Here is a 12,043-nt window from a genome sequence, read left to right as displayed (position 1 = left end):
GGGGACTAGGGGTGGAGAGGTGGAGGACAAGAGAGGGATAACTTTACAACAGGTATTTACAACAGGGTGATGTGATCCAAAGGGGAGTGGGGGGGTGGGTGGGGAGCTCTGTTTAGAGTCGGCCTCTCTGAAGGAGAGACTGTAAGGATGAGATGGATGCAGCTTTGTGAAGAGTGGAGGGCACGGCAACAAGTGTCAAGAATAGACCTAGGGGGCTTCCCTGGTGGCGCAGTTGTTGGGAGTCCGCCTGCCGATGCAGGGGACACGGGTTCGTGCCCTGGTCTGGGAAGATCCCATATGCCGCGAAGCGGCTAGACCCGTGAGCCATGGCCGCTGAGCCTGCGCGTCCGGAGGCTGCGTGTCCGGAGCGAGGCCACAACAGTGAGAGGCCCGCGTATCGAGGGAAAAAAAAAAAAAAAAGAATAGACCTAGATTCATGTCCTGGCTCCCCTACTTACTAGCTGTGTGACCTTGTGGAAGTGACCCAGCCTCTCTGAGCCTCCACTTCCTCATAAGATAGGGATGCTTTCATAACCCACCTCATAGGATTGTTCTGAGGAGCCAGTGAGCTAATACATGTATCTTGTGAGTTCGGGGCCTGGCACAGGAAGAGCTCCATAAATTTAAATGATTATGCTGAGGCCAAGGCTGCCAGTGGGATGCCTGGAGCCTCAGAAACCATTCTGCTCCCCACCAGAGACTGCCAGGCATGGCTACGAGGGAAGAGAATATGGACAGTGAAGGTGGGGGCGCCTTCCCACCGCTGCACTGGTGCCCAAGCCTCTGAGGATGGGTGAAGTGGATGGGGGTGCACACACCTCCCTGAAGATGCTGACACATAGCCTGGCTCCTGCCACCCACTGCAGCCATCCTGACTCATCTCCTCCACCCAGGGCTCACCCGCCCATAACCCGCAGCTCAGAGCTTGAAGGATGGGGCTGGAGACTGGACTGGTGGTCTCTCTCCAGGCCCCACCTGAACAGCAGTGGGCACCCACACAGCCAGTGGGGGAGAAGCAATTTCCTCAAGGCAGAGGGAGGGACAGGGACAGGAATCCCGGAAAGAGGGCAGAGCTGGGCAGGGCAGAAGACTCAGGGGCCTCAGGGGGCCAGGAAATCCTGCTGGGTAAAATATCACCAGCCATCAGACCCGCACACCCTCGAAGACGCTGGAAAGGGCCAGGTCGTGGCCAACTCACATACCCAGAGAAAAGAAAACAAATAAGCCGGGGCACAACACAATGCACACAGAGACATGCTCAGAGGACCACAGGTAACCACACAGAGATGTGCAGACACAGTGGTCCAGCAACACGTCCTCCAGGGATCCACGTGTACAGGTGCGCACACACGCACAGGTGTACTCGCTGTGCCTGACTGCCTGTCACTCCCCTCCAGCGCTTGCTCACTACCAGTCATCTAATTGGTAGTGTCCCCCAAGGTGCCCATACCTGATGCCATCTGCTGACCCAGACTCGGTAGGACCCAGCTAGCACACCCAGCATGACCCAGGAAGGAGGTTGACAGCCCTGGATCTGAACTAGGGAAGGGGGGTGGAACACCAGCCAGCCTGGAGAGCAGGAGCAAGTTCAGAACCCAAACCAGGTCTCAGGCCAGGCTCCCCAGAGCACAATCCTTGCCTTGGCGTCCCACCTGCCTTGGGAGCCCCAATGGCCACTTTGCATCTTGAGAAGATAGAGTGGAATCTCTTTCTAACTTACCTATAAGGCCTAAAGCGTGGTGGCAAACACAGTAAAATAAATAAATAAATAAAACAATAACAACAACAAAAAGAAAGTGTAGCATGGCAGACTGAGATCAGACATGATCCAGAACTTCTCACTAGAGAAGCGGCAAAGCATTGAAAAAGGTGTGGGCAAGAAGAGAGTGTCATCTGGCTCTTTAAAAGGGGAGGAGGGACTTCCCTCGTGGTCCAGTGGTTAGGGCTCTGCACTTCCACTGCAGGGGGCACGGGTTCAATCCCTGGTCAGGGAACTAAGATCCTGCATGCCACAGCACGGCCAAATAAAATAAAATAAAATAAAAAATAAGAAGGGAGGAGATGGATAGGCTGGCATTACTGATTCTTTTTTTTTTTACTAAACTTATTAAAAACAAAAGGAGTCCCAAATTACAGAGGTCAGAGGAGTCTTTAAATGACTGTAAATGAAGACAGTAGCTGTTGCAACCGCTTAGCCTAGGCTAGGTGTGACCTTGCCTGAAGGCAGAAGGATGGACACCATGACCTTTGTATTGCCAGCCTGAGCTGCCCCTGCATAAGCAAAAGGCAGCTGGACACCATCCCCACCGTACGACCGCCCGCTGGGGAGGGCCACGTTGCCCAGAGATGGGAGAGGATAGGAAGACAAGGGTCACCGTGGTACCATGGAAACGGGGCTTGGCAGAGGTAAATCCTCGCCTTCTCCAATCACCGATCACAACAGGACCCAAGTATTTGCCGACAGCACCTCACCTGGCAACGTGGGTGGTGGCCCAGGAGGAGCAGGTAGATGCACTGGAAAAAGGAAAAGGAGGGAGCTTATAGGTGCTGTACGCTGAAGTAGGATAACTGCCCTGGCTTATGCCCTAGGGCCCCCCCAACTAATCCTCAACCAGTGCCGTCCCTTCCCTCACACCACCTCGTCACTCTCCCACCGGCCCAGCCTGTCCCTGCCACTCCAGACACCCCCAATCCTCAGGCAGCCCACAGCTCACCACTCCAGACACCCCCCAATCCTCGACTCACCCCACAACCCCGGTTCTGCCATCATTCTGGGCCACTCTCTGCCAACCCGCTCTCCCCTCCCTTCCTGTTCATTTTCTCTTGCCCTCCCCGACCCCTGTGCCCTGTCCTCTCCACTGACTGTGGCCCAGACCAGTGCCCATGACCATCTGCCAGCTCCAAACGCCAGCATCTGCCCTCTCGCCACCCGTCCTTCAAACATCTGCTTCCGAACTGCCTGTTCCCCTCGCCCCTCTGCCCACCCTCCAGGCTCCCATGTCCTCCAGGGGACAGAGCCCAGGGAAAGGCACATAGGAGCAGCTGGCATTGTTGTCTCCAATCCACAGAACGCGAAGCAGAGCCATCCAGGGGCTCTGGGAGACTGGGCCACAGCTCCAGGAGGAAATGACCAGGTCAGGTGTCTGGCCCCTGAGCCCAAGAGTCTCTGACTAGGAGGGGGCTCTTTAGAAGTCACCTAATCCAGCCCCCTCCTCCACTTAAGTGAATGAATATCTGGGCCACCCAGAAGGTGCTGTCTTCCCAAATATACGGAAATATTCCATTCACAGAGCTCTCGCTATGGACCCATCATCATGTTCAAAAACTTGGTAGTATTTTATTTAATACCCGTAACCCCCAGATAAGGAAACTGAGGCTCAGAGAAGATAGGAAATTTGCCCAAGGTCACGCAGCGTCGGACACCTCAGGGCGTACTCAGACCCTCTCGGTCCCACTTCCTACTCCAGCGACTTCTGCAATGACTGGTTCCCTGCAGGCTTTGAGAGCAGCCACATGGCAATGCTTCTTCGAGGACCCAGCGGGACCGTCTTTGAAGCCGCAGTGCGGGGTGCCCACACGAACCCACTGGGGCCTCACACGTGCAGCCTGGAAGCATGTGGGAGTTAATGTCCACGGACGGAACAGAGCTGATGGATGAACACGTCCCTGTTTCTCTCCCCAACAGGGCAGTTCTGAAACGCATCCCTTAAGGCTTCTCAGGAGACCGCCCAGGACAGAGCGGTAGTAAGATAAAAAGAAGGCATCCTCGGGTTCTGCTCTGGGGGAACACAGGTGGAAACACAGACAGTGGCGGAGCTGGGACTCAACCCAGGTCTGCTCTGCTGCTGCCGCCACCATCCATGCTGGGGTCCCCTTCCCTCGAGGTTCAAGTCATTCTGAACCACAGTGGCTCAGCCACACTTGATCCAGACAGGATCACGGTCGGCCTGGGGACGGGATGCCTGCAGCAGCAAGGTCATCTTCTCTGGAACTGAGGCCACCTCCCGACAAATCGCCTAACAGCCTGGGCTGAGCGGGCTGAGCGGCGTTCCCAGCTAGCTGTGCCCTGGCCCTACTCAACTTTAGCATCCGCCTCTGCCCAGAAATTTGGTGACTCTAAGTCCCCCATCCCATCCAATCTTCCCCACACCCTGCCCCGCGCCCTCCATTCCTCAACATCTTAGAAAGGAGGAGGAACCTGAGGTAGTTTCTGGAAGCCTGAGCAGCCAGATCTAGAAGATACCCACCCTGCCCCACACTTAGACTTAGAAAATCCAACACACTCGCTTGGAGGTGAGGGCAGAGCTTCCCCCAACTCCTGCCCAGGTCTCAAAGACGTGCTGGGACTTTCCAGGGGGAAAGCACTGCTGGGGACCTCACATGCCCTGAGTCACGCCCAGCCGCCCAGCCGCCCAGCCCCAGGCAGCTGTGAGCCCTCTGTTTACTACTCACTCTGCAGCAGGAAAGGCGAAGCGGGGCGGTGCCTTCTCCCCTCTCCATGGGAAACTGAGGCGCGTGGGGCTTAAGGGACAGCCCCAGGGTCACAAAGCATGAAAAGAACCAGAGGGCCCTGGCGCCCAGCCCAGGACAACCCTATTATTCCCTATGGAGGCTGTTCCAATGGGGGCCACTCAGCAGAGGCAGATCCCCGCCTTCAGAGCCCAAACCCCACTTGCATATAAATGCCCTTTGGTTTCTTAAGAAGGCTGTAGAGGAGCTATAGAAAACAGATGAGGAGAAAGAAGGATATGCCCCTGAACCAGCTCCGGGTCAGGACACCCAGCGTGCCCTGGACCCCCACCCAAGGCAGGCACCCCACGCTCATCCACCCAGGGCCTCCAGAAATGAGCATCAGGCTGATCGTGGCCCGGCCCCAAAGGTCCACAAAGGCCTCTTACACAGCACCCCACCATCCTAGCTCCCCTCCCTGCAACAGGCACAGGTTGGAGTGGGCATGGGGTGGGGTTTATGTCCTTTCGGAAAAAAACAAACCAACTCAGCCTAGCTACAGGGTCCTCCTGGGGGTCCTGGCTTTTTCCTTTCACCACCACCTGTAAACACCCCACCTCTGAGATCCACCTCGGTCAGCTACACACTCCACTCAGGATGTGTGTGCGCCATGACCCACCCGTAGGGGTGTCTGAGGACAGTCACCCCACCTCCCAAACAACCCATTCCGCTGAACTGCTCCGTGGAATCGCAGCGCAGGGCTCACACGCGTCCACACGAGCTGATTTCTCTTTGCAAACACCTGCATTTGCACTCACAACATACACCCCAAATCCACCCTGGGTTCAGTCCCACCCAGGACTCGCGTCCTGATCCCTGCTGACTACGGGATTACCACCCAGCCCCGAATCCGCTGACCTTCTGTGAAGCCGGCGCCCGGGGCTCACTCCTCGACGTGGGCGGAATGGCAACAGTCTGTCGCGGCGGCTCTCTCGGCCCGTGTGCCCGCGGCGGCGGCGTCCCCCTTCTCCATCCGGCGGCGAGCCCCCTCCTCCTCGGCGACGGGCTGCCCTGGCCGCCCGCCCCGCCGCGCGCACCGTCACCGCGGCGCGCACGCGCGCACCCCGGCCGCGGCTCGCCGGGCACAAAGCTGCTCCCCCTGCCCGCCGCTGCCGCCGTCGCCGCCACGCGCACACCTGGCAGTCGCGCCCCGGCCGCCGGAGCCGCGCTCGCCGCGGGAAAGCCCGCGTCTGGCCGAGGCGGGGCCCTCCTGCCGCCCTCCGCGACGCCGACGCCTGGGTCCGCGCCCCGGTTCCGGCAGTGCCCACCCGACTCGCCCCGCGCCGCAGCCGCGTAGCTGCCGGAAAGTGGGGGGGGAGACGGAGGGGCGGGCACGAGCGGCAGGAGAGGGCGCGGGGGCGGGGCGGGGGGTGCCGGTACGGCGAGTCCGGGGTGCGGCGCCCGCGGGATGCTCCAGTCGCCGCCGCCAGGGGACTGCCCGAGGCGGCTCCTCGGGAACAAAGGCGCGGGGAGGGGCAGGCGCGCCCAAGGGACCCAGGGGAGCGGAGGAGGGGACAGCCCACCGGCCCACAGAAGTTCCTGGAGGATGGGGCCCGGGCCGGTGGGGAACGGGGGTGAGGAAAGATCTGCGGGTCCCTGGTGGATTGAGGAAGACACCGGGGCTCTCGCCAGCTCGGCGTGCGGTGGGGATGGAGAGGGGGTTCAGTGCTCTCTGGACTTGGAAGTGGGAGGTTTCAGGGACTGCCAGAGTCCTTGAAACTGTCGTCGTCGTCGTCCCCCCCCACCCCGGCTTCGACCTGGCAGCCGGAAGCTTTCATTCATTCGCTGCACAGCCATCCTCCCAGCTCTGGCCAAACCAAGGGTGCTCCTGAACTTGAAGGGGTTGAAGGCAGGAAGGGTGCCCTAGGGAGCCTTTGAGACGCTTGAGTCTTCCTCCCTAACCTTCACGGAGGGCGACCTCTGAATATGGTTTGCACATCTCAGTGATGGGAAGCCCACTCCCTCAGGGGGCAGCCCACGCTGTATTCGGGTAGCTCTAAATGTTAAAAAGCCCTTCATTTAATTGCATGGAAATCTGCATCCTTTCCATCTGCTGGCCATGGCCTCACTCTGCTCTGGCTACAACAGCTTCCTACTTCTGGAACCTAGGTAGGGCCTTGTAACTGCTGTTTCACTTCCCATCTCCTGTGCCCCTCCCCAGCCTTTATTCAACACCCCTCACCAGCAGCTTCTCCATATGTCTGCCCCCTGAGCCCTTCAGGACTCAGCTCAAACGTCACCTTCTCAGAGAGGCCATCCACCTCTTCCAAACTCCCCACACACCCACTGGTCACTCTTTATCTGATGCTCTGTTTCAGTTTGTTCTGCACTCTGATCATCTCAAGATATTCTCTTGTCTATGCGTCTATAGTCTTTCTCTCCCACTAGAATGTGTGTCCCATGGAGGCAGGACCCTTGTCTTCCTTAAGACAAGGCATCATAACCCCAGGGCCTGACCTGGAGCAGGGTGGAAAGCAAAAAGGAAGGTGAGTGGCCAACCCACCCTCTGAGTCCCTTCAGCAGCCTAGCCCATTACCCCAAAATGTAACCTGCTCAGCCATTCAAGGGTAACATCAGCATGGTATGAGCAGAAGAATCTGCTCAATCTCTGTCCACAAAATAAATGAGGAAATGATAGAGCATTCCTCTTAGTCTGAGACAAAATAGCAGCACTTTCCTCCTCAGCTCTGGACTCTGCCCTGATCTCTTGCAGCCCCAAGACATGAGCATTTTCTTAAAACATGGGGCCAAGCTTCTAGTCAACTGGAACCTCTCAGACAGTTGATCCCCTCAGCCTGCTGCCCAGATGCAGACAAGATTGGAGCCCAAAATAGACTTCTCCTTTATTTCTGTTAAACTGTGCCTTCTAGACTTGGACCTGGACTCCAAGCCTCCAGGGCACTTCGGGTCCAACTGTGCCATCTTGTCCGTTGGGATGGTGCCCAGGTTCCTGCCATCGGCAATGTCCCTGGCATGCTGTCCACATCCTTCCTCACCAAGTCCCTCATGAACACACTGAGCAGACTCAGCAAGGGCAGCCCACTCATCAGCCTCCCTAGCTGTGCCCTCCCCCAGCCCACATTCCTCTGTGTCACCTGCAGGCTTTGATGGGAAGAAAAGAACAATTTCTTGCAGAAACTCAGAACCACTGTCTCCTGCTTTACCACCCCCAACGTACCTTCTAGTCTAGAAAACTAATCAGAAAAGCAAATAAGCTTCCCCCAGCAGGGTGGGTTCCCAGGGAATTCACTCACTGCTGCTGGTCCTCTATCTCTTTCTTTTCTAAGTACCCCCAAACCATCTCTCTAATAACAGACTTTGAAACCTGACCAGGAATGATGCTAAGCTCTCTTATTTATGGTTCGTGAACTTATTTCCTCTCTGCAATGATAAAAATTACCTTCGCCATCTCCCACTTTGGAGCCCATGCCTCATTCTCTGAGAGGCCATGCGCATAGTGGTTGCAAGCACTGCCACTTACCCTGCGCCTCAGCTTTGTCATCTGATAAATGGGGAGTACAGTACCTAGATCATAGCATTGTTATGAAGATTAAATCAATTTATGCCTGCAAAGCATTTACAACATGATGCATAATAAACACACAGAAGTTAGTACAACTTTTGTGATATAAGAATAACAGCTGATAGAGACAGCGCCGGGGCAAGTGAGAGCCGGACGGGCACTGGGCGACTCTGTGCCTCGCGGAGGAAAAATAATTAAGCATGGGCAAAGGAGATCCTAAGAAGCCGAGAGGCAAAATGTCATCATATGCATTCTTTGTGCAAACTTGCTGGGAGGAGCACAAGAAGAAGCACCCAGATGCTTCCGTCAACTTCTCAGAGTTTTCTAAGAAGTGCTCAGAGAGGTGGAAGACCATGTCTGCTAAAGAGAAAGGAAAGTTTGAAGACATGGCAAAGGCGGACAAGGCCCGTTATGAAAGAGAAATGAAAACTTATATCCCTCCTAAAGGGGAAACAAAAAAGAAGTTCAAGGATCCTAATGCACCCAAGAGGCCTCCTTCGGCCTTTTTCTTGTTTTGTTCTGAGTATCGTCCAAAAATCAAAGGAGAACATCCTGGCCTATCCATTGGTGATGTTGCAAAGAAACTGGGAGAGATGTGGAAAAACACTGCTGCAGATGACAAGCAGCCTTATGAGAAGAAGGCTGCTAAGCTGAAGGAAAAGTACGAAAAGGATATTGCTGCATACCGAGCTAAAGGGAAGCCTGATGCAGCAAAAAAGGGAGTCGTCAGGGCTGAAAAAAGCAAGAAAAAGGAAGATGAGGAAGATGAAGAGGATGAAGAGGAAGAAGAAGATGATGATGATGAATAAGTTGGTTCTAGCGCAGTTTTTTTTCTTGTCTATAAAGCATTTAACCCCCCTGTACACAACTCACTCCTTTTAAAGATTTGTTTTTAAACTGTACAGTGTCTTTTCTTGTATAGTTAACACACTACCGAATGTGTCTTTCGATAGCCCTGTCCTGGTGGTATTTTCAATAGCCACTAACCTTGCCTGGTACAGTATGGGGGTTGTAAATTGGCATGGAAATTTAAAGCAAGTACTTGTTGGTGCACAGCACAAATTAGTTATATATGGGGATGGTAGTTTTTTCATCTTCAGTTGTCTCTGATGCAGCTTATACGAAATAATTGTTGTGCTGTTAACTGAATGCCACTCTGTAATTGCAAAAAAAAAGAAAAAAAGTTGCAGCTGTTTTGTTGACATTCTGAATGCTTCTAAGTAAATACAATTTTTTTATTTAAAAAAAAAAGAATAATAGTTAATTTTTTGAGTGCTGAGTCACAGAGCTATGGCAGCTTCCTCTTCAAGTCTCCTGGGAGGTAGCCTTCCCAGGTATGAAAGCTGAAGTTATTTTGAATAACTCCGTCCTTCCTATCTTACGATTGCTTCCCTCCGCCATGGACTCAACTGGGCTCCTGTGACTCTGAAGAGAATTCTTGTTCTTTGCCTCAGAAAAGGTTAGCCTCGAGCCACCTGCACGGGCAGGAGGTCCCACCCTCCTATTCTTCCCTGGCTGTTATCTTGGGCGGGTATAGCTGGCCCACATCAGTCTTGGAGCTAGGTTCCCTTCCAGCCTTCCTACCGGTGAGCCTGCATTATGTTCATTTGTCCTTCACCTGGTGCCTGATTAATGAGCTCCTTCTCTGGGCTAGGACCTCAGGATACAGAAGAGGGCAAGAGGGAAAAGGTCCTGCCCTCACGGACCTCACATTCCAGGGGAGCCACAGACAATGAACAAATAGGCAAATAAGATAACGTCAGGTAGTGGAGAGCTTTTGACGAGAGGAAAGGAGGTGAGGAAGAAGCTGCTTTACGTCAGATGGTGCTTGGCTCACAATAGGGCTTTGCACGTTGCCTGAAACGGATTCTGACCATGTGCCCTTCATGTCTGTGCTTCACCAGCATGTCCCCAGGACAGCCTCCTTCTCTGTCCCTGCAAGCATTCACAACTGTACGTTCAGGATCGCATTGCCGCACCCTTCCTGATACTCTTGCCTCAAGCTCTAGCGCCTTTTCGGTCTTTTCTCTGCATGATCTGAAATCTGCCCTCTAGAGTTTAGGGCAAATTTTTGTCTGACCTCCCATTTCCTGAATATCAAGAGTTCCCAGGTGGCCTGAGTCACCTTTCCCAGGGTTCCTGTCACGTCACATCATCATCCAATGAATTCTTCCTCTCTGGGCAGAACTGGATCCAGAATACCTGTCCCCCTCACTGCTTCCTGTACCTTCTGAAATCGTCATTGAGACAAGAGAAAGTACATGTACTGCTCTTAGCTAAACAGGACTCCTGGCAGATGTCTGGGTAGGTGAAGTCTCCCATCATCTCTGAACCTTATTCCTGGGGCTGGTTTGGGGAGACGCGGTAAGAGCCTTGTCCCTGTTCTCTTGCTGGCCAGCACATGGTGTACCCCCAAATGACATCACTTCCATTCTTCTTTTCCACCCCTGGGAGGAAAGCCCTGTTCATTCTTGGCTTCAAGGGGCCTGCTAATTTAGAAGCTGGTGCAAAGAAGTTTTGATGGGGAAAGTGGGAAGAAAGGTCCTGGGCCAGGTCTAGCAGAAGCCTTGGGGAGGGGTATGGCAGCAGCAGGGCTCCCCGGGTATCTCCATCGAGATTGCTAACGCGGCTCATGTCTGTCCACAGTGTGGAGGAAGAGTGGGCGGGAAGGAGCCTGGGAGCAGGAAGCTGGGTGCCCCTCACCTGGACTCAGGATCCCAGCTGGGTTCTCTGGCATGGCGGAGGAGAGCGACAAGAAAGGAAGGGCTGGCTCTACCCAGGTCAAAGCAGGGACTGCCCAGCAAATATGCCAGCCGCTCTCCCTCTTAAAGAGGAACCAGCGGGACTTCCCTGGCAGTCCAGTGGTTAAGACTCTGCGCTTCCACTTCAGGGGGCACAGGTTCTATCCCTGGTCCGGGAATTAAGATTCCCACATGCCACACACACAGTACGGCCAAAAATATAAAATAAGAGGAACCAGCTGATGATCTCCAGGCATCATTTCACTTGAGATTCATGATCTTCCTGATAGAAGGCAGGGAAAATATGATCATACTCATTTTACGGAGGAGAAAGCAAAGAAAATGACTTGCCTCAAATCACTCAGTGCATTCTAGGCTGGACAAGCACCCCGGCTGACAGACTCTTTCAAAGACCCTGGAAGGCCTCAATGCCACTGAGGGCCGTGGTTCCCCACTGGGAGTTTATGGACCAGTGTGGGGCTGGCTGCATAATAAGTACCAACTGGAGGGGCCTGGACGAAGGAGGAGAGTAAGGGCAGTGGGTCCCCTTACCTGGAGGGAGACTCAAGGTCAGCACGGCTGAGGATGCGATGCTGCTGGGGGCTGTAGAGCCACTGGAAGGCTGTCAGTGTCCTCTCCTCAATTCGGAACCGCCCTTCCTGCACATACCTGCAGGCAAGACAGGAAAGAGTGAGGAGGTGGGCACGCAGGGCTCTGCAGGGATCCTTTGGGAGTTGGCCCTACTTGCTAGAAAATGATAGATGAGAGGTACCTGTCCCCATATATACCCCTGCTCGTCTGCCAGAAAGCCCTGTTTCCAGGGAGCCGCAGTTAAAATTCCCTAAAGAAGAGGCAGCTACAGGGAGCAGGTTTCAACTCAATAGATGGAAAAACTGTTTACAAGTTAGTTGTCTGGGACTTCCCTGGTGGCGCAGTGCTTAAGAATCTGCCTGCCAAGGCAGGGGACACGGTTTCGATCCCTGATCCAGGAAGATCCCACAGCCAGGGAGCAACTAAGCCTGTGCACCACAACTACTGACGCCCACGCACCTAGAGTCCGTGCTCCGCAACAAGAGAAGCCACCGCAATGAGAAGCCCGTGCACCGCAACAAAGAGTAGCCCCTGCTCGCTGCAACTAGAGAAAGCCCACTCACAGCAGTGAAGACCCAATGCAGCCAAAAATAAATAAACAAAATAAATTTATTTTTAAAAAGTTAGTTGTCTGAAGTTGCAAGGAGTCACTTGGAAGGAGTGAGTTCCCTGTCACCAG

General features: G+C 54.3%; 1 protein-coding gene across 1 annotated transcript; it reads left to right on the top strand.

Annotated features, from left to right (window-relative positions):
* The first annotated feature begins 8,158 nt into the window (after positions 1 to 8,158).
* LOC308607360 (high mobility group protein B1) lies at positions 8,159 to 8,856 on the top strand. Its single transcript, XM_081219204.1, has one exon. It carries the CDS (start codon positions 8,233 to 8,235, stop codon positions 8,839 to 8,841), a length of 609 nt encoding a protein of 202 aa, XP_081075330.1. The 5' UTR covers positions 8,159 to 8,232; the 3' UTR covers positions 8,842 to 8,856.
* Positions 8,857 to 12,043: the final 3,187 nt, after the last annotated feature.

The sequence above is a fragment of the Mesoplodon bidens genome (assembly GCF_964165515.1).
Source record: "Mesoplodon bidens genome assembly, chromosome: 19".
In the NCBI taxonomy this organism is placed as follows: domain Eukaryota; kingdom Metazoa; phylum Chordata; class Mammalia; order Artiodactyla; family Ziphiidae; genus Mesoplodon; species Mesoplodon bidens.
The sequence above is the reverse complement of the archived record's forward strand: the minus strand, read 5'-3'. Positions and strand labels throughout refer to the sequence as shown.